Raw genomic sequence first — 24157 nt, 5'->3', positions numbered from 1 at the left:
TACTCCTTAACAACTACTAGAATTGCAAATTATTATCTCTAAAACATTTCTAATAAACAAACAAACAAACACACAATAATACCAACAATAATAATACTAATAATAATAATTTTCTCAGAGGCTATGAATGATAGTTCAATAATTTTTCTCATTAAGATTTCTTTTACCATCGGGTATGTTTGACCAATGATCCATAACTAAATTTTGCATTTTAGCTTTTTTCTTATTGTACGTTTTAGCATTTGATTATGATGGTAAAATCTGTTAAGTGTTAAAAAAAGCTCAAGTAAGCCTTTAAACAAATTCAGTTTTAATAGTTTTTCTACATACATATATGTCAGCCTTACTTGCAATATTTTACATTTCTAAGGAAAAATGCAACTAAAGACACTTTTTTCTTGTTTTAATTTTGTTTAAAAATTTACTTATTTAACGTACTATTTTAATATATGTATACTAATATTAGAATATTTTATTAAAATTTGTAATTCATAAGAAAATCATATGTAAATGATATGATAGTACGAGAGATTTACATAATTCAGTTTCTTGAAATAAGAGAAAAAAGTTGTTATTTAATTATTATAAAATAAGGAAAATAAAAACAGGTATTTTAAGGGATAAGAAGATTAATTAAAGAATTAAAATACACCCCCACCGATGATAAACTAATCAATCCTAATTTAGAGTAAAAATATTGGTTGAAAAGTTGAATCAACCAACCAAAATTATCTACCAACCAACGCTATTCTAATAATCCGAATAAAATGTTGATGTATTAATAACATGAAAGACTGACACGCAAATATGATATATATCTGTTTCTTTTAATCTTGTTTTTGCATAACCTTCAAAAATTTTGCACTAGAAATTGGAAAAACATTTTGAACATTATGTACAGTGTCGTGTATACTCCCCTGTTAAACGGAGACATTGTGTTGACAACTTATTTCAATAATTTATGTCGACTTATTTGCGTTATGTAATTGCAATGTATTAAAGTATGCATTGCTAGACCCCAATGTTTTATATTAATGTTTTCTTATTCATTGGCTTTGGTGAATTTTGATTGGCTGATTTATTAAGTTGAGTGATCAAGCGATTCAACCACTAATTACAATCTACAGAAGGTGTAACTTTGTTTATAATCATTGAGTATGTACATCAATTTATCGGCTATTGTCTTATCCTATTAGATCCCTCAAAATTTCACTAATCTCAAGTCTTAATTATTGTAGCCTAAAGATTTTGTTATCAATCATCTTTTTTTCAATTTAGCTAATTTACATGTAATAAAGAACAAACGGACAAAGTCTGTTATGAAGTAGCCACGCTATTGAAATGAAAATTCGCATACATATGAAATGAATAAGAAAAGCTGCATTAGAATTTGAGAATCACGCCAATACAATCAAAGAAAATTGTTTGAAAAAAAGTGCATCGCTTATCTGCGGAATATGGTCATGAAATTGCATTTTCTAGTAGCGCAGCTACTCTATCACTATAAAATGTCTGAACGTCCTATGGTCCCTTAATGTTGTTAGCATAATTAATTACAAACTAATTTAAAAAATCTTTAATATGCTTTGACTAACTTATCTAGTAGAAATGCTCTTGAGTCGCTTCTTTGCCTGAAACTTTGCCTTGTTTAATTGTTTATATCTACTTCTTGGTTTTTGCTTGTTTTCATTTAAAAATATTTTTTTAAAAAATGTATTTAATTTTTAACATGTCAATTGTTAATAAATAAATTCATTTTAAATTGAATAACTCAGTAATGATTTTGTAATTACAAATTTATGACACAATAAAAACTGTCCCGAATTTGTATTAATTTTGAGGAACACGACTCCAGTGACGTCATATTTTTCTTTCCCGAAAAAGGGAAGGGGGGAAGAAAATCTCTTCAAAAGAGATGGGGAAAAACCCCTTTTCTCCCATCTCTTTTTTCTTCCCCCCTTCCCTTTTTTTTCTTTCCCCCTTCCCTTTTTCGGAAAAGAAAAATATGACGTAACTGGAGTCGTGTTCCTCAGAATTAATACAAATTCGGGACAGTTTTTATTGTGTCCAAATTTATGTAATCAAAAATCTAAAAATAAATAAAACTTTCAATAGTAAAAAAAACTTTAACTTTCACCTTGTCTGCAAAATGACAAAAGTTGATTTTGTGAAAAGTGCAATTATGAAATAATAAAAACAACAGTATAATGATGTTAAAAAAGAACAATAAATTACCTAAAAACAAATTTCATTCAATCAAGAATAAATCATAAAAGGTATATTTAATAAATCATGTCATGACTCAATTTTTGTGTTAGACTTTTTTTAAATCTTCAAAAAATCGTCATTAAACAAGAAAGATTTGTAAAAATTTCATCATGGCCTATTTTCATTGGCTGTCCAACGTACAGACAAACTCTAATTATGCAGCTACGCTACCTTATAATTGTGTTTATATTTGCTAACTAATTCTGTTCTTTTCACAATCAACGTCGAAACTTAGATCCAATAAAAAGTAAGTGCAATAATAATTCAATTAAGGGCGATGATTTTCAAATGCCTTTACATAAAATTTTCCTACTACAGATTTTTAAAAGAAATAAACCAATTTGGTGTCTAAAACATTTAAATTTAAAAAAAGTCTATTTTTATCCCTTTTTTAGGGGTTCCCCTCACCCTTCCTTTTTAGACGTATTTTTATGACGTCGCACATGACACTTTCCGCTGTCCCTTTAAATTTCCATTTACTATTCTCTACGTAGAACCCATTTATTGTACTATTTGAGTTTAACATACACTATTTCTATTAATGCATTTTTTATACTTTAATGTTTAAATCCAACCAATCCAAGAAGAAAAAACAACTTTATTTAGGTCAAGTTAATCTACATAAACAGGAAGATACTTATACCGCCCAACCTCAAATTAAATGAATCCCAATGGTAAAATCCTTGCCATAAAGGTATAATTTAGGCTCAAAAGTATGTATACAGGCAATTTGTTGTGAGAGTCCCGGCCTGGCCTCGACCTTAGTCCTGCAGCAGTGACGAGACGACGGTGAAATGCTAAATTTTGCTGTTAGAGGTTCCATTAAGTTAAGCCATGTAAACCCACTCACTCACTCACTAACTTGCTGGCTACCTTGAACCAAATAGAATATATATTCATGTACATGCAATATATATATTAGATTATATTATGGCTAGACACCACAATTGCAACTTAACCCTACCCTACCATCATCCTTCTCAAATTTATGGAGGTTGCATGGGCTTCAGGGAGGATTGAGGATGCAATAATCTCTCAGTAAGGGCAAAAAGACTTCTTATAATACCTACTTTTTGTACCAGTTGTTTTATTAAGAGTGCATTGCAGGGGAATATCAAATGTTAAAACATTTTAATGAGTAGTTAAAGTAATTTATATCTGTAATTTTAAATAAAAAAAATATGTTCTTACATTTTTTTTAAATACCAGAAAAAAAACATTAAGACTGTCCTAAATTTTATTTAAGTGTTAATATTTAAACTTTATTTAACCCTGGTCCTTTGAGGACTTTAACACAGCATTTTAGCACACCCGGAAGTTTTTCATGTTCAGGAGGGGGGGGGGGGTGAGACATCCCCCCTCCCAGCTACACATATTTAAAAGAGAAATGGCAGTGTATAATAGAACTTGAGGCGGCCTCTCTGGAAATTGGGAGCGAGGTTAAACCTTGTTAGAACATCATTTTGGTGCAATGGGAGCGGTAAGGGGGGGGGGGGCGGTTACAATTTTCTGATCACAGGGAGAAGTAGTCTATATATATATTTGGCCTATCCCACAGTAACCCCCCCCCCCCCCCCCTATCTCTTTCCTCATAGACTATTACATAAAAGCTCTTTTCCGGCTAAAACAACCCCCCGTACCATACCCCAAACCAATAAAGACTTCCTCATCCTGCCTACCCAACCTAATCTTAACTTGACCCTGTCCTCCTTCTAGACAACACAAAACTACAAGTTGGCACACCAGGGGGGGGGGGGGTTTGGAGCCAGCGGCAGGATGGAGAGGACACACGGGCAGACATTATGTACTGCAGTTAAGTAATGCTCATATGAGGGTTAGGGGGAGGGGGTGAACCAAAGGGAAGTTGGCTGCCAACAATTGCATAAATTGGGCTAGGCCCATGGGAAGGCATAAAATTGAGAGAGTAAGAGGAAAAGTTTGGGAAATATATATTTGAATGGGGAGACATGGACTGGAGACAGTTGGGTAATCAGTTACACTAACTGAAGGAGGATTATAGGAAGAGAAATTCGGGGAGGATGGTTTCAGAGTTTTGGGGGGTGGCAGGGTCGAGACTGGCAGATTTGGGGCCTGAGGCTGCACCAGACAAGAGACCATTTTTGGCCTTGAGACTGTCTGAATGCACATTCTCTCTCTCTCTTTCTCTTTCCTTTCTTTGTTTCCTTTTCTCTCTCTGGAAACATCATGTACTACTTCCAGAAGATAAATAGGCCTAGAGAATATATGGAATATATCTCTCAACCTCTCCTCTGAATTTGAATATTTGGCGCTCAAAATTAAATATGTTATGCTCTTGGTCTAGGTACTAGTATGTACAATATGAAGGCTTTTATCTTCCAAACCCATGGAGGATAGGGACAATGGTCCCCAAAGTTTTTAAAATACACTCTATTATTCACTGACTATAATTTTTATTCCTTAATCTTGATTGAGTTGTATCTACCTTCAGTGCTAAAATTATTATTCAATAATTTTATCGACAGAAGTGGTAACTATCTTAATCATAATTAGGTGTTGTACTCTACATTAATTCATTGTCTAATGTCTTATCCCTAAGATCCCTGACTAAACCTGGCTCTACAGAGAGGGCTATAGTGCACACAAAGAAAATAGTAGGAAAATTTAAACATAAATATCCAAATTAAAAAAAAATGTGTACAGAATTTTAAATGCATTTTAAAATCTTGAAATGAAACAACTAACTTTTTAGCAGTTATATTAAAACGACCAGTCTTTTCAAATAAGTTTTTTTTTTTTGGGGGGGGGGGGGAAACATCTCCTCAGTCTTTTAAGCATGTTTCTAATCGCTACATAAATTTCATTTGCATATTAATCAAATTTACCATAAAAAATATAAAGAAAATGAATAATTGTTATTACAAAAAATGCATGCTGAAGTAAATGTAAACTCATGCGAGAGAAAACTAGGGCACCACGTCCTTGTAGATCTATCCAGCTATCAATCTATCCATCCTTGTTTACTCTCATTTGTTTTGGAAACCAATACCTCTTGCCTATTACACACAGCCACTGCTGTATGGGCCTAATTTAAATTGGAATAGGGGGGAGGAAGGGTGAAGGGGTGTGGATTTAAATAAAAGGGTTTTGGGGCAAGGAAGGGGAATGGGTTGTGTAGTCTCTCTCGGAAGTGCACCCGGAGAATTATATGTAGGAGAAATTACATTCTTCCTGTCTATATACTATAATATATTATTTTTCAGTACACAAATCAGCTGTAGAGGGGCTGGTTTGGGTTAGGTCACCTTCAGGCTTCGGGGATGGGGTAGGGGTGTTACAGAGAATAGCAGCATCATTAAAATACATACAAAATATTCTATATATATATATGCATAGTATATGTTGTATGAACTAGTATTTTAAATTTCAAAGACCTTCAAACTTTTCTCTATTTTTCCCTTTTCTCTTTAACCCTTTGCATCCCTCTGATGTTTGAAGTCAAATTTAACTTCCAACAAACTGTCTAAACTCTCATCTATCTGTTCTTCACTTCATCTATCTATCTATCTATTTTGAAATATTAATCAATCTATTTTTTCCTCTATTTTTAATCTATCCATCCATTTATCTCCAGTCTATTTATCTTTCTCTCTACATAATTACATATAGAGAAGAACTTTTTTAACTGACTGACTGAAAAGTTTAAAGTTATTCAGTATGAGTATCTGTATCTATACTGACTTCAAAGAGGTCCACAGGGAATATTTTATATCTCAAGGTGTACATCAAAACTTTCTATTTATCTATCTTGGCATATATCTATCTATCTATTTATCTATTTGGGCATATATCTATCTATCTATCTTGGCATATATCTATCTATCTATCTATTTATCTATCTGGGCATATATCTATCTGCATTGGCCATTGGGAATTGTATTTATAAAAGTAGATAGCACAACATGAAAGACATTATAAAAGGCAGGGATATAAAGGGATAAGACAATGAACACTCAACTTAATGAACCAACCAATCATAATTCACTAAAGTCTATCAAAATGGTGAAGCCAACCAATAAGAAAACTTTGGGGACTAGAGTAATAAACAGCCAATTATTCCCTCTCTCTCTGATAAAAGAAGATAAAAGAATGGAGGTAAAGATAGCTGAATATATCTCTGCTAAACCATTGTGCTGTTATTATATCAACATAATTCTATAGCCTTAGGTTTTTTTGTCTGTAGCTAAAGTTTTCAATAACTAATGAATCGATTGAGTTCACCATATCATTGAAGCTTCTTTTAGGTACCTGAAAGGTTTTAGGCTATTTTTCTTACAAAGCTCATATATGCTAGGAGCGCGGTCGCTAGTATGAGAATAAAGTAACATTAGGGAAGGTGGGAACATTGGTCTGTAAATTCCACTAGAATACAATTATAAACTATAAACACGTTCTCTCATTCGTAAGTTTAAAGGGGGGAATTTTGTTTATAATTGTTGGCAATATTGTCTTGTTCTATTTGGTGCCATTATTTCGACCATTGAAATTCTATGTTTCCATTTAACTGGGAAGATCCAATATCCTTTTCACAATTTAGAAATAGGGTCAGTTCATCTAACATACTTTAGATCAGTGGCGTGCTCAGGATTTTGCCAACCTCAATGTGTGAAAAAGAGAACATATGCCTTCCCAATTTCAATTTTAGGTAGTTGCCTCCCTCCCTTGCTTGAGATATAACTTCTTTACAAAATTTAACCTACTACACTTCTAAAGAATATTCGATTTCATATCTGTACTTAAATAAACTCCCAAGATTTGCTTAAATCAAATTATTAAGAAACAAATTTATATTAATAGAAAAGTAAAAAAAATTCATTTATTTATGACTTTTTATAATGAATTAGATATATTATCATGATATTTTTAGGTTATTATGACGACAAGAATGAAACATCTCTAAAAATAATATCAAGGTTATTGAGTATATGTAAATGCGCCTGTCTTCATTTGTTCTTTGGTGCATACAGCCAAACAAAAATAATATCCTCAATTTGTCCTTATACATACACTCTATATTTCCTGTCTTAGAAAAATAACAGTTATGCCGAACATAACTCTATATAATGGGGTAAGGAAGAAATGAAAAGTAAGAAGGCCTATTTCTCGTGTATCCCCCTTGATTCTGAGAAAAATTTGTCCCCACTACCCTCGAAAAAAGCACAAGAAGCTGCTTTGATTTCCCCCCTTTAGCTGCATTACAAAGTACGAGGCTGATTTGTTTATAATAACCTTCTCAAATCGGAAAATCAGCCCAACCCCCCAAAAAGTTTCAGACAGTCATTCTAAACCATCTCAACCAAAGATACATTATATATGCCAAAAGAGAGAAAGACAAGGGGTAGGGAAGAAACTACCCAAAGATGAAATTATGCAACTTTGGCGTGGGCCCAGACAGTCTCTAGGGAGCAGTACACCTTTCCCCTTTGGGGACGAGAGGGATGGATAACCAGAGGATGGAATACCATGGGGAAACAAAGAAAAATGGGGAGGAATGGCAGCATGCAGGCACAGAATACACGCTCCGGTGCCAGGGCCATCCATACAATTCCTCTTCCAGCCAGCCCAGACCTCAAGCTCAATCCTTAATTCAATTTTTACCCATTTTTACTAAGTTAACAATTAAACTATATAAAATTAAATCTCAAAAAAGTAATTCATTACTAAAACTGCTCTAGCATACCCCTAACCTTTTGAGTAATGAACTGTTAATATGTCTAAACAAAGTTAGATATGTTTAAGGACTAAGCCCAACCCAGGGAAAATGAAGATAAAAAGGTTTCAAGAGAAGAGCGCACTTTTTGTTCTGTGTGTGTAATTCTGTATTTATGTGTGTGTGTGTGTGTGTGTTTTTTTTTTTTTAGAGACTTATATATGTATTTTATCCTCTAAATGCATTATTGTTTTGTAATGATTATGGAATGCTGGTTCTTTTTTACTTGTGTGTGTGTTTGTGTGTATGTGTTTGTTGAATAAAGGCAATCAAGCCAATTCTAACTGTTACATATTACATCTAAATACAAAGATAAATTGATGCCTGTTTAAAGCTATATTTTAATCTATTTTAATGTCTAAATTATAAATGGTTATCTTGCTTAAATGTTAAAGAACTCAAAATGAAATGGTTAAATTGATTGGTTGGTTGGTCTCAGGGAGCTAAAGGGATAAGACAATGGCCGATAAATTGATGTACATCCCCAATGATAAACAAAATAATTTCTTCTGTAGAATACAATTAGTGGTCGAAACGATTGGACACTCAACTTCATGAACCAACAAATCAATTTCAATAATAGTCTCCAAAGTTGTTAAGCCATAGAATAAGAAAATTTATTTTAAAACTTTGGGGATTAGTGCAATAAACAGCCTATTGTCCCCTTCTTTCTCGGGTTGCAGGTTTGCTTGTTATAGTTATGCATTAATAAAAATATTATTTTGTCAAACGTCATCATAGTGCTAATTATATAAAATCGAACAAATCTATTTTAAAATTTACTTCGTATGTTAGTTGCCATTCTTGTTTCAATGTAAACAAGATTTCTTAAACAAGGATAAATTTTTTGAATAAAAAACAAACTTTTGATACATTTTATTGAGGGATGGCACTTTGGACTCTAAATCATACTGGTATCTAAAGTTATTTATAAACATGCTGTCTCATTAGTTGGCCCTAAACGTTGGGACTTTTATTAAATTTTGATTGGTCAGTTCAAACTAGCAGTGTCCAAACAATAATTTTTCATCTACAGAATCATTGTTTATCATCATTTGTAAGTTACATTAATTCAATGTCCATTGTCTTATCCCAAGAGATTACTGGATATAATAAACTGTATACATGTCCCCAACTCAACTCATTTTTGAACACAATGAAAAGAAGAATTTTTCTCGTATTCATTCGAATCCGGTGGATAGGAACCGGTTCTCATCCATACGAAAAAACTATGTCTAGCATCGTATTATATCCAGTTTTCTACGAATATAGAAATGTACAATCATAAGATTAAAACTAGTTTTAATCTTATAATTGTACATTCAATATCCGCGGAAAGCCGTTTATAATATGATGAAAGAAATAACTATTAAAATATTTTTGTCCTTAAGGGTAGAAAATACAAATTTCTTAACATAAACATTTAAAATCTCACAATAATACTTTTTAAAGATTTAATAAGCAAATTTTCTTTATTTTGATAAGCAATGGTGTAAATTCCATTAAGTAAAGTTCAAAACAAACCAATTTAAAGCTTCAAGATTATGGAGTTGCTACGACTGAAATAAAATTTTTACCTGAAGAGCTATTTAAAAACTTGGACAAATACCGCTTGCGGGGTCCAGCCCGCAACTCGGCGGACGCGGATTCCCGCAGCTCGGCTGACTCGGAGTCGCGCAACTCAGACGCATCAAGGTCGGGCGACCCACAGTCCGAGCTCTCGGACATCCGCCGCATATGACCGCCGCCACTGCCGCTGACCGCCATGAGAGCGGCTGCCGCGGCCGCGTGGCGGCTGTGTGCATGGTGGAAGACCAGGGATTTGTGTTTGTCACTGATGTCGTAATCAGAGTCAGATCTGTCCGCGGATTTGACCGACAGGTCAAGCGGCTGAACTTGGTAACTTTCGTAACTCATTTTTAAGTTAATTTTCAATCAATTCACAAAAAAACATACACTTCAAATAATTAACTATCAATTTTAAGTTAATAATTTATAAAACATTCACTTCATAGTATATTACAAAATCACTCATTCATAATAGTTAATATTTTTCTCCCTCAGGTTTCTTCTATTTTAGCTGCGCTGATGAAGGGCTGAGGAATGTGACGTACAGCACATACACATTATAATAACATACTTTATTAGCTGCCCAGTAGAGCTACACTTCTGGATGATTATATGAAAATAAAATAGGATTAATAAAAGTGCTTTACATTACAGTGTTCACTTTACAAAAAATTTAGCGGAGATATTTCTATTGAGTCAGGAAAACAATTTGACTATTTTGTTATCAATATAGTCACTTGTTATTTCCAGCAAAATGGTTTTGGAGTTGGGTAGATTTGGATAGGTGTAATAGGGAGTTGGGTAGGGGTGCTAGGACTCAGCAACAAGGGGGTTAGTTGACTTGGCTGAAACCTGACCACCTGGAGGGTTATATTTAGTTATTGATTGGCTTTCAAACTCATTAAGTAACAATATTAAAATATTATCTAAGAAAATGTGTTGCAATAAAACATAAATATAAGTATGCAATTTTCAGAAAAATGTAGATTTTAATAAAATTATGATGTTTTTTCTTCCCCTCTGTCTTTATATTTCATTTTTCTCTCTCTCTCTCTCTCATTCATTGGTGTGTTGTTTTATACTAGTTGCGCTTATAAAATGGAGAACTCAATCGGTACTAAATTGAAATTTTTAGCTATAGACAAAAAAACCTTACTTATTTATAATACAAGGTTCCTATATCACTAATGTACAAGTCTTCACATCCTTAATTAATCCCAACCACGACTATCTTCATCCAAATAAGTATATGCTTCCTGAGGCAGAATTTGACATGAGTTTAGAGTGAATATTAATTTCTTGTTGATTGTGCTATCCCTACACCTAAATACCACACCCTTATATTAGTATGAATAAGTATAACAAGCACACATGTGTACACACAGCTATAAAGGAACAAGGTCAATGTCATCTATTACATGTTGTTTAGTGTGTATGTGTGCGTGTGTGTGTGTGTGTGTGTGTGTGTATAGAGTAGGCGCACACATATGTTTCATTACTTACAAATGGTGCCCTTGCCAACCAACTAAACAACTTTTTCTTAAAATTTTTTACAAAAAAAATTATTTTCAGTAAGAAATTTTTAAAGATTTGTTAAGAAATAATTTTCTTATTTTTATAATTAGTTCTTTGATAAAGCAGTTTTGTAGTCTAACTTTAAGTTACTACTATAGAGCAGCTTCTAACACTCACACACACACACACACACGCACCACATATACATATTTTAGACATAGCGGTATCCTTAGATTAGAGAGCCCCTTGCTTCCACAATATATGTATATTTAATATCAGGGAGGATGGGGACAGTTGTGCAATCTACGGCCCTTTCTTCCCCCCAATAATTCTAAGATCTCACAAAAGTAATTGAACATTTAAGATTGAAAGGCAAAGATTTATTTTTCTCTATTGTTCCATCCCTGTATCCACTACCCTGACATGCATACAAATACAATTAATTCTTTAAGGCAGTCAAAGTTTTTAATCGGTATAAATTATGTTATTTTCATAAAATAATAATAGTAGAACAAGTTTGTATGATACGCTCTAAAATGAAAAGACTTTCTTTAAAACTGTTTAGTACATAATTTTGAAATGACATTTAAATTTCATTAGATTTTTTTTATTACTACTTTACAGTTTTCTGTTCTTTTTTTGGGTTCTTGCTGCGCTAGTTATGAGTTTAAATGTTCTTGATGTGTTCCATAATCAAACATGAAAATCATTCAACGTTAACATACTATTAATAACATTATTTAATGAATATTATAACATTTTTCTTAATATTTAAATTTTTGTCAATGTACAATTTGAAGAAAAAACAAGGATGACAACATTTGTAACACAATCATGGAATTGCAAACGTACAATTTGATGTATAGAACAGATGTTTGGATGTATATGTAGAGTGTCTTTTGTAGCATAACCGTCAGACTGACGGACTAAGTAAATTATATACTGGTAGCTAATTGCTACACAGAATATTTACTAATCATGTAGCTGGACAATGTGTAAAAACAATCAGCCATGTGACGTCATAAAAATGACTTAGATGAGAGGAGAAGTGGGAAAGAAAATCCCTAAAAAATAGAAGGATAATCTCTCATCGTCGAAGCTATATATTTCGAATAGTAGCTGAGAAATTGACTTTCCCCAATGCTTCATTACTTCACATTACTGAAGGATGGACGGACGGACAGACGACCATTTTGAATTATATTCCGAATAGCTATCACTAATAAAATGTTTAATTAAAAAGGTTAAAAAATCACAAAAATATGAAATATAAATTTAATGTTTACTTATCAAATTCTTAAAAATTTAATGTTTTGTTTGTATTTGAAATACTAAAAAATATTTAATTTCTGAGGTATGCATATCTCTAACTAGAAGCATAGCTAGCTACCTTTTCACAACTCTAATAAATCTCTCCTTATGAATATGGTATACCTAACTTCTGTAAAGTTCCTAATTAAAAGACTGTAATGTTTTTGTTTACATTGTCTTATCCCTGTGTAATTTCATTGTGACATCATTACTAACAGATGTCATTTTGTTATCTAGGGAATGAGGAAAAGTATTTTGGAACGTGCCCTACCCCCCCCCCCGCCCCATGTGGCCTTGCCATCCTTTTGTTATTTCCTTGAAAGGATTTCTTAAGTAAAACAACTGCAATTTTCCCCATATATCAAGTAAACCACCACATTTTTTCATGAAAGGTTAAGTACGGGTTATGGAAGCCCTTTAAGGATTATCCCCGCTGGGTTAGGGTCCCCTGTAAGAGCTAGAAACATGTCTTAGTTAGATGCTATGTCTTCAGGCAAATATAAAAGATTATATGTATGTATATCTATGACCCCTCCCCCCTTTAAGTGTTTTTTTTTAATTTGTTGCCTCGGAGTCAAAGTTCCCAATTTTTTTAGTCTTTTCAAATGGTACTTTTGGTGAAAATAAAATTAGATCCATCCATCCTGGCGGCTACAGGAACCATCAGACCTGGCGGCTACAGGAATCATCAGACCTGGCGGCTACAGGAACCATCAGAAGTTATAACCAAACCCATAGTAACATTGATTCCTAAACACACTTATTGAAATCCAAGAGGCCGTGGACAAGTATACCTGGCACCAGAAGTACTTGGAACCTGCAGCGTCCAAGCCTTTAAACGGGCAAAACACCCACGTTTTGATTTTTAGAAGACCTCTAAGAATACGACTGAAACAAATTTTCACGATTTAATTCACAATATAACACAAAAATAACACTAATTCACTATATAAATAATCTAAAAATTTAACATCACAAAAATGTTTAACATTAAGATCGAACCAAAGCACGAGTTTCAATTCGGATATTAAAATTTTTATGGTATTCCTTAAATCATCCGACGCACCGTGCGTACAAACACACACAGTGCACACACACACACACACACACACACACACAAACACACACACACACACACACACACACACACATGTGGTTCAACCATGTATAGCGCATGTCCCCACTTCCCCTTCCCCCTATTGAGAAATGCGTCAGCAGACCCTTTTTCACGCATTACGGCATATGTCCCTTTTCTCCCCCCCCCCCTATAAAGGCCCGTTACTATATGAAACACACACACACACACACTCACACATACATTTGCGTACTCTAATTTGAACCAAATGAGAGAGAGAAAGAGAGGGAGTGAGAGAGAGAGAGAAAGATAACGGACTAAAAACGGTGTCGGCATTATATATTGAAAAATATAACTGTTTTGTCTGAAGCTACACGCTAGCTGTTGTCTCCCCTACAGCTATATACTAATAATCATCTACTACATATATATACACTTTTTTAAGGGTTAAACAATTTTAGATATAAAAAAATTCCTAAAATATATGAATAAAATCGATAAGTAATTCCAAGGAATGCACGGAAATGAATGAAAAAATGCATACAACTTTTTATCTAAATAAAAATAATTTGCCTAGCTTTTAAGATATCATATTACAGTATTTATTTACTGTTAAAATACATAATGTATATTTTAGTATTGTTTTCAATACTTCAATTGTATAAACGAAGCTACTCTATAAGTTCTAAGATTAGTCGGTTTTATCGGTAGTGCACCTGTTACATGCATTAATTTTGACATGATCATGGTTTTGTGCATGGTTAAAATAAAAATTATTTAAAAAAAAACTACTGCTATTGAATATACATAATTTTCCTATTTTGATTAAGATCTAGCAAATCATTATTCCATTTTAGGGAAGCTTTATACAAGTTAAGGGCCGGTTTTAATCCTTTTTTTAATAATGAAAAGATACTTATTTTGTAATAAGGTTTATATTTACCAATCAATAACTTTCCTTGGATTCAAATGTGGATATTGTTGTAGGATGAACAACTAAAACACTTTATCTGAGGGACTTTTTGTATTACAATATTGTACATTTAGTTAAGTCCTACTTGATCACTCCCACACTAATGCAGAATATTAGTGATTCTACGCGATTTTTAAAAAAAATATTCAATTTCGCGGATTTTTGTTATTAATATGTTATAATGTTATTATATATATCACTTCACGTATATATTATATAATTCTACGCAGTGTCTCTGAATTGCACTATTATTATAATTATTGTTATGACCGCGTAGTAACACTAATTCTAGTGACAAAAGGGAAGAGTGACGGGGGGCGGTATCACTTCTGTAGCACTGACTTAACTCGACTAAAAAGTGTATATACTATATAATACAGATCTTTCTCTCTCTCTCTCTCTCCTCTATCTCTACTACTTCAGACGATATAGAGATAGAGAAGGGGATTTCAATATAGAGAATTTAGGAAACACGGTTACGGTGGGGGAGGGGTGTTGTTCCGTAGTTTAGATACTTCTACGGAGATGAGTGGGGGGGACGAGAGGGGTGTAGATTGCTTTTCCTTCTTTTACAGTATATATTATACAATGTTCCTTGCTTTTTTGGGGGTTATGTGGGGGGGGGGGGGATGCAGTATTTTGCCCCCCTTTGTTTTGCCTTATTTCTTGCATACCGACTTTTTTTTGCATCTTTTCCTTTTTATCTTTTAATATATAAAACAAAAAATGTTTTGGTTTTAGTAATAAAACCACGATAAAATATGTTATTAGAAGGGCGCAGGGGAGAGGGGTTTTGGTTTATATTCTAAAAAAACAACATCCTCTTATCCTAAAAATGATTCATCTTGTACTTTGTTGGAATATAGACTACACTTATTTTATTTCATCATTTTAACATTGGCAATTGTCTTTTCTTTTAGATCCTGGTTTAAGTGGGTTCTGTTTTTCAGGGAATATCCTTACTTGTCCAGTCATGATCTCAACCATTTTCCTTTCAGAAAATATGCTTTCCAAAAAGCATCTACTTTTTAAAAGGGCTTTTTCAATTTACTTTTTAAGAACCCAGAAATTAAAATACATTATAAGAAAATTTTGGACATATTAAGTAAATGTAAATGAAATTTGCATAGCATTTGATGGTTCAGGATTAGAATGCAATGTTTATATTTATTTTAAATCTAAATGGTCTAGTATTTCGACAGCATTAACATACATCTATAATACAAAGTAGAACGATGTCTGTCTGTCCGTCTGAAGCTTAAGATCTTAGTAACCGCTGAACCGATTGGGCTCTACTTTTCAGGGATTATACCTACTGGTCCTGTGATGGTTTTAAGCTATTTTCTTGGGGGGTGGGACACCCCCAACCCCCCCAAAAAATGAAAAATCCCCCTCCCAAAAAAATAATTTTCTTTTTAAAACTAAAATTAAAATAGTGGGGTCGACTACCCCCCCCCAAACAAAAAAAATTGCCCCCCAAAAAAATTTTTTAAATAAAATTTTTCTTTTAAATCTAAAATACGGAAAATTGGTTTGATAAAACCTCTTGGGGCATAGCCCCTAGAGGCTAGGGGCGAAGCCGCTAGTAATATATAAACTATTAAACATCTAATCCTTTTTGTAAGATATAATACAGGGCAGCTTCGCTCTTTTGAACAATTTCATAACATCTTTACTTACACGATTCTTCTACATTTATAGTCGGTCCGTACGTCCGACAATAACGGATTGCTCTTAAACTTAATTTTGGCATGTAGAAATAATCTTATCGATTTAAAACTTGGAACAATGGCTCTATAATAATTCAGTAAGTAAGTATCCTATTTAAACTTAGAGAATTTTATAGCTCTTTCACTAATTTGTTTCTATGATTCAATATAATTATCTAACTTTTTGAAACATTGACTCCAAAGATGATTAGGCTGAATATTATTTTTAAAGTCCTAATAGTTATTTCTCGCATCGTATTATAAACGGCTTTCCGCGGATATAGAATGTACAATTATAAGATTAAAACCAGTTTTTTTAGCCCCGAGATGCCGAAGGCACGGGCTAAAAAAACTGGTTTTAATCTTATGATTGTACATTTCTATATTCGTAGAAAACTGGATATAATACGATGCTAGACATAGTTTTTTCGTATGGATGAGAACCGGTTCCTATCCACCGGATTCGAATGAATACGAGAAAGTGTAATTATGTCGTATTATACATCTTGTAGGTAAATTTGAGAATATATTTACAAAGAATTTGAGACTTCCAAATAATAATGAATATCAAAAGCATGGTTGCTTCCATAGAGGGAGAGGACATTGGGCTGTTTATAACAGTAGTCCTTAGAGCATATATTTTCTTATTCGTTGGATAAACAACTTTGGGGACTTTTATTAAATTATGATTGTTTGCTTTATGATGCTGAGTTTCCAAACAAAAAAAAGGGGTAATTTTATGTACCATCATTGGGGATGTTAATCAATTATGGTCATTGTCTTATCCCTTTAGATGCCTGGGTTGCTATTCATTTTTAATGTTCGTTTGTCTGACCATCTATCTTGTTAAGCATTGCTTTTATGGATGTTTTCATCCTAGTTTTGATAACATATTTGATTACTAGCGGCTTCGCCCCTAGCCTCTAGGGGCTTTGCCCCAAGAGGTGATAAAAAAAAAAATTATGGCGAAAATCGAAAGGACCTTGGAAATCTCCTTCAAAAAAAAAAAAAAAAAAAAATGGGGGGGGGATTTTTTGGTTTTTGGGGGGGTTTGGGGTGTCCCACCCCCCAAGAAAATAGCTTAAAACCACCACAGGACCAATAGGTAGATACCCTGAAGAGTATAATCCGATCGGTTCAGTGGTTACCGAGATCTTAAGGGACAGACAGACAGACGGACAGACGGACAGACAGACATCGTTCTACTTTGTATTATAGATAAATGCATTATAATCTTGTTTTCCTGTGAACAACATATTAGAATCCTATAAAATGTATATGTTTTCTTTAAAACAAGGATGACAACATCCATAAAAGCGAAGCTATTGAACGGTAGGACGAATATTAACATTTGTAAAGTATATGAACTGAATAAGTAGAAAATATGTAAATATATGAGTCTAAACAAAATGGTAATTATATTTTTTTGCCAAACTGCTTAACTACAGCACATTGTTTATGAACAGACTTACATCTTGAGATGTTTCGCTTATAACATTATACCTTGATGTAATATGAATCTTTACTCCAAAAATCAGATGAATAGGATAATTATAATACACAAAAAATTTTGTTGAAAAGGTTAAAAATCAACATGTTGCAAATGGACGTACGTACGGACTTTCTGATAACGATTATAGAGTTTCTACGCTTCCTAAGTCGTACCTAACTATTAAAGGAATCATCATACAAAGTTTAAAATCAAGAGGACAATTCCAACATGTCTAAATTAACAAAAAGAGCTTACCGTTACGGACAGACGGACGGATGGACCGACCCTAATTACAGAAAAGCTTCCCTTTAAGCAAAATCCTTTTTACAGCAAGTAAAAGGTCTATTTCATAATACACTACGCATCTATTCTATATCTAGGTTATTTTTGTCTCTATGTAATTACTCCATTGAAAACCGCCGTCAATAGGTACGGGAAATAATTAATTAGTCATATGTCATATACAGTGATTTATTTACATTACCTGTCAAAATTTATCTTTTTGATATTCATTCTGTTTTCTTATTGTTCTATTATATTTACTAGTAAGCTTTGTTGTCTTTAGTGAAGGATCTCGCTAACCGCAGAACCGATATGGTTCTCTTTTACAGTGAAGCTTCTTAAAGTTCCATGCAACAGACAAAAAGGAGAGGGTATTTGAATCCTTGACAAAATATGGTATTATATTGTTTAATTGTACTATTGTTAGTCACTTCATCCCTAGCATATTAGGGAATGGAAGGAGGCAGAAAAATGATCTAAAACCATCCAAATACTAAAAATAAAAATGGTCAAAGTCTTCTTCTCCTTAATATTTATAGCTCAATTAGGTCAGTTTTTTTCCGAGATCTTATTGGACAAACATAAACAATAGAAAAATGTTTAGGCTTTACTAGTAAGCCTCAACGTGGTAATTCAGGAAAAGGGAAATAGAGTCGTTTATAAACTTTTTAGACTGTTTTATTTCATGACTTTAAGATCTTCTAGAAAAGGCTTCTTGGCATTCTCCTCTTGTTTTCAATTTTGAAAATGTTTAACCCTCCCCAACCCCCCCTCCCCCGACAGAACAACTATTTTAGGTTAGGTTTTAGGCTAGGGAGCCGAGCGCTGGGGCTAGGCAGGCAAGGGGGCCGAGCGCTGCGGTTTGGCATACTAGGGGGCCGAGCGCTGAGGCTAGACAGGCAAGGTGAAAAAATAAGAGGATATTACCGAAAATAAAAGAAACCGTGAGATTAATTCCAGTTTATTTTCATTTTCATGGTCCCAGGAAACATTTAAGGCATGTTAATCATTTATTCTACTGACTGTTCATAGTTGCTCGGAGCGCAGCCAGGTACGTCCAATGGGGGGTGATTAGGTCCTTAACCCTTTACAGTCGGGCCCCTTGCCGCACCTTAATCGGTCGGGGGGGGGGGGCGTTCAACGCCCCCCCTAATTATCTCAGTTCCTATTAGGGCTAGAGGGCTAAATTTTTTTGTGCAAGTCCCCTGTTTGATAATGAATTTCCGACCTTTTATAAGTCTTAGTCAATTTTCGCTTCCTTCACCCTTTTATTTAACAACCTTTGTTTTTAGGTCTTTTTTTACTTAAAAATTTCAAACGGCTGTAATTTTCTTATTTTTGAAGCTAGAAGAAAAATTTTTCCCAGAAAATGTTTATCTTTATGTAAATTTTACATTAGAAATATCAAAATATAAATTTCAGCGGCCGCAGCTGTACTTGGCAGCTGCCAGCCGCCGCAGTCGGCGGTCGGCGGGAAAACGGCGGCGGGTCTTCATGAAATTTTAAAACGTTGTGTAGACATGTAAGAAAAGCTTAAGTTTAAAATTTGAAGTCTCTAAGTCAAAAATTGCGGCCACAGGAGCCTTTTAAAGATTTCTGGAGACCTGGAGGATCAGGACCTGCAGGATCATACCTGGAACCTGAAAGTGACTTGAACACCTGTATTTCATATAAGGATGTACTACTAGAGGATTTTTTAGTATTTTGGTATGATAAAATGCTTTGTTTTAGTCAAAAAAATATTTTTGCTCTTTGCCTGGATGACCCTGCCAGGTTTGCTGGCATCCTGTGCCCGCCAGGATGGAGATATTCAAAAAATTCTAACTCTCAGTTATGTGTCATACCCATACTTAAAAAGTCAAGCAGTTTGGGCTCTTTATCTTTCACACACAGAAAATGAGATAGAAAAAACCGGATGGGGGGGCGTTCAACGCCCCCCCCCCGACCGTTAAGGGTTAATTGAGCGCAGTCCTAGTAAATTTTAAAATTATTTGTTACAAACAGACAGTAATAAATAAAAAGAAAATATATGAAAATTATGCAGTTTAAGATGGAAGAAGGGAGAACTTTTAGATAGTCATCATTAAATAAATGCATTTTCTCCATTTCTCTCCCATTCCCTCCCCCAGAAACTATGTCATTTCATAAATCTTCCCTCAGACCAGCCCCGTATCATGCAGGGAGTGACAGGACAATTGTGATTAAACTGGTCTACAATCCATTTTCTATGTCCTCAATTTAGAACTAACAAGCTACAAAGGGAAGAATTTGACATATTATTTGATAAAAGATAAATTATCCCCTGTATCCCTGGTGGGTCCGGGTGGTGGTCCCTTCAGGGATCTATAAGGGATAAGACAATGGACATATTAATGTTCATTTTACATCCCAAATCATGATAATATGAATTAACCCTTCTATTGTTTAAATTATTGTTTGAAAAGTTTAAAGTTTTTGGGCCAAAAAATAAGATACATGATAAAAAACTTTTAGAACTAGAGTCGAAATTTCCCTCCCTGGGGTCCACTAGTGGGTGGTGTAGCTAGCAAGTGAAACCATATTTATAGTCCAATGTCCCCTCCCTCCCTGTGGTTCACTAGTGGGTGGTGTAGCAAGCAAGTGAAACCATATTTATAGTCCAATGTCCCCTCCCTCCCTGTGGTCCACTAGTGGGTGGTGTAGCAAGCAAGTGAAACCATATTTATAGTCCAATGTCCCCTCCCTCCCTGTGGTCCACTAGTGGGTGGTGTAGCAAGCAAGTGAAACCATATTTATAGTCCAATGTCCCCTCCCTTCCTGTGGTCCACTAGTGGGTGGTGTAGCAAGCAAGTGAAACCATATTTTACATTGGAAAATAGGCAACTTCGATTCTCTGAAAAATAAGGATAACAACATCCTTAAAAGCGAGGCAATGAAATCAAAATGTTGAACAAAAGAATATGATAATGTCAAAACTTAATAAGCAGAATATTAATCTAAATTGCAATAAATCATTCTGTTTAAGGACATATTTATATTTTAGGACCAAATTATAGAGATGCTTTGCTTAAAATATCAACCTTGCTGTGCTTGGAATCAACATTCGGACGTACGTATATACCCTAATTATACTCATCGGGGGACTGCCATTTACACATCCAGCAAATTTACAGTGGATGTGTTTTCGCCAGTGCAATGGATGTATTTATGACAAACTGAATTTTTACTGTATAAATGACAGTAAAATCGATTCTCTTGCCATAAATACATCCAACACTGGCATTTACACATCCATACTTTTTCAATTATATGTCATAAATACATCCGACACAGGCATTTATACATCCATAGAAATTTAATGTAAAAAGATAAGAAAACAATACATTTGTATATTATAATATATTTTTATCAGGTTAAAATAAAAAGCATTATAAAGATTTAAATTATAATATATTGGTCAGGTTAAAAAGCATTATGTGATGGATTGTTGTGATGATCTTGATCTTTTAAAGGTTTAAATAAGGCTTTATCATAGAATAACAAGAATGAGCATATCCGTAATATCAAAGGATATAAAGACACACTTATATCCTCTTACTTAATATAGGATATAAATTATATAATATAATATATATAATATAGACAACCATACTAATAGGAAAACAGCGGTGCTATTTTAAAAGTTTAATTAATGCTATATAGAGTAACAAGATTAAGCATATCCGTAATTGCAAAAGATATAAAGACACACTTACAGCCTGTTACTTAATAAAGGATGTAAATTATATAAGAACTAACTTTTTATCTTTGTGACATAACAAAAATTCATCTCTTTTTTAGGGGTTTCCTTTCCCACCTCCCCTCTCATCCTATATATAGGTCGACCAAAATCACCACTTAATAAGTGAATCCCTGTACTGGGTATCCATAATACTTCTTTGGAGAAAAAAAACATCATCTTGTATTTGGAATAAGTTATTTCCACATCTGGATTTTCATTTAAATCAAAACATGAAATTTCAGTATCAAGTAATGGAGCTTCTACATTTGACTGCTATGTGACTGGTGCCAATGTACAAATATGTCTCTTAAGATAGGCATTACTGTAGTACTATGAACTAACAATGAATATCTAAATTATCATTTTATATAGAAATAATTTGACCACTTGCTCAAAAGTATTGATGTTTTGTTGGGAGCAACTTGAGAAAAAGGAAAGGGAGTAAATAGGGGGAGAGTAACTAAAATAGGGCATAAAATTTTAAACTATACTGTACTCATCACCAAGAACGGCTCTGTACGAAGTTTATAAAGTTTTTTAAAAAGCTTAATATGAGTAATAGTTTTGACAATTTGACAATTATTAGAAATAAATATTAAACCTGTGTTAAACATGTGCAAATAAAACGAACAAAGAAAATTTAGTAGAAAATCTTTGTCTGTCTACACAACTATTTCCTTTCATTCATTTTCTTAGAAAACTGCAGAGAAAAGTTGGAGTTTTAGGAAGTTATGAAGCAAAGACAGACAAAATGCTATGCAAATTTTATGCTTCATGTTTTTACTGATCAAAAATACTGATAAAATTTTGTATGTCTGTATCTTTTTGTGCGTTATTTGAAGAAATGATAGCAATATCTAAAATGAAAGCCTGTTAATAATAATTCCTGTGGCCATGTGAGCCTTTTAAACTTTGCTGGAAACCTGGAGGATAAGGACCTGGAAAACTTGGTCACCTATATTTTTGTTTGCAATACTAAAGGATATTTTAAAATTTTTATCTTGTTGATTGTTTTGTTAACATCACAAAAATATATTTACTCTTTACTTACCTGGATGACCAACCATACCAGGCATGCTGGCATCCTGTGCCCACCGGGATAAATAAATTTTAAATATTATCAGCTAGCCTATAAGTATATATTTCATAATTCAGTCTGACCCCATCATCCACTAATCTCTTTCGAATGTTTAAAATCGCTGCATTCTATGAGTAAAAGTGCACTAAAATTGCAAGATAACATCTGGTTTTGTCTATCCTTTTCTTTTGGGAAAAGGAACCAATAAAATCATATAATTTATTTTGATAAATTATTGTATTTTAGATTTTGCTCATGGTGGCCAGTAAAGATTAAACTATAAATTATCTGGGATCTAAAGGTATAAGACAATAGCCGATAAATTGATATACATCCCCAATAATGATACATAATATTATCCATTCTGTAGATTATAATTATGGTTGAAACGTTTGGACACTCTATCAAACTTGTTATTAAACTTTCGGGACTAGTGTAATAAACATCCCAATGTCAACTCCCTCTCTTATAAATTTACGTAAATAAATTTTATTTCTCATTTGACCAACCCCCTACCCATGATTCGACGACGCTTATAAATTAAAATACTTGATCCAACCCAAAAAATCGCCCAAACATTGATTTAATCTCTTTCTTCTATTGCATTATAAAACCAGCACTACCAATGATAGTAAAATTCGTGGTCTAATTAACAGGACCTAAATTGATCATAAATTGTTTACAATAAAACAGGTCTTATGAATCGATCTTATATCATTTGATGCATCCTTGTAATACAACAAGGACAAGAAAATTGCATGGCAACATTCATACCTACATAGATATACTATCATGTAAAATCCAACGCATTAACTTTTGTTAAAATTAGAATAAATTCTTAAGGGGGGAGGGGGTTGTTATACATTTTTTCTTTGGGCCATACCTCCATGTTGTCGTATCCCAATCCCAAAATGCTTAAATACCTTCCAAGGACAAATCAATCCTTCCCTGAAAATTGTTAAAGAGTTTGTTGTAGGACATTCGGAATTTCAGACGGATATACAGGATGACCTCCTGTTAATTTAGCAGAGCTTGATCTTTAAATCATTTTAGGGGTGATTTGGATCGGGGCGCGCCAAACTTTCAGCCAATCACAGCGCTGCATTTTTAAAATGCAGCGCTGTGATTGGCTGAAATTTTAGCGCGCCCCGATCTGAATCGCCACTAAAATGATTTAAAGATCAAGCTCAGGTAGGATAGTATTTGTTGTTTAAGTTTAATTTTGTGGACAAAGCGTAAACAAGCCAACAATATTTTAAATCAAAATGACTTGAAGCTAATAATTTATTAGTCAATTCAGAAAAATGTCGTATAGACGCATGGACAATCATATTAATTATAGGGAAGCTGCACTAATAAAATAAATTCTTAAACCA

General features: G+C 33.6%; 1 protein-coding gene across 2 annotated transcripts in view; it reads right to left on the bottom strand.

The window, feature by feature from the left end:
• LOC145319545 (uncharacterized) overlaps window positions 1-10457 on the bottom strand; it is a 66231-nt gene extending 55774 nt beyond the window's left edge. The window contains exon 1 of one of the 2 annotated variants that reach the window (XM_080161735.1): window positions 9595-10457. In XM_080161735.1, the coding sequence (XP_080017861.1) occupies window positions 9595-9934 (340 nt within the window). In that variant the 5' untranslated portion in view covers window positions 9935-10457. The remainder of the gene's footprint in view (window positions 1-9594) is intronic. The other variant, XM_080161734.1, reaches the window with a different exon arrangement.
• Window positions 10458-24157: the final 13700 nt, after the last annotated feature.

The sequence above is a fragment of the Acartia tonsa genome, chromosome 5, assembly GCF_053477335.1.
Source record: "Acartia tonsa isolate MP-2025a chromosome 5, ASM5347733v1, whole genome shotgun sequence".
NCBI classification, from domain to species: domain Eukaryota; kingdom Metazoa; phylum Arthropoda; class Copepoda; order Calanoida; family Acartiidae; genus Acartia; species Acartia tonsa.
Note: the sequence above shows the minus strand (reverse complement) of the source record. Positions and strands in the feature narration are given on the sequence as shown.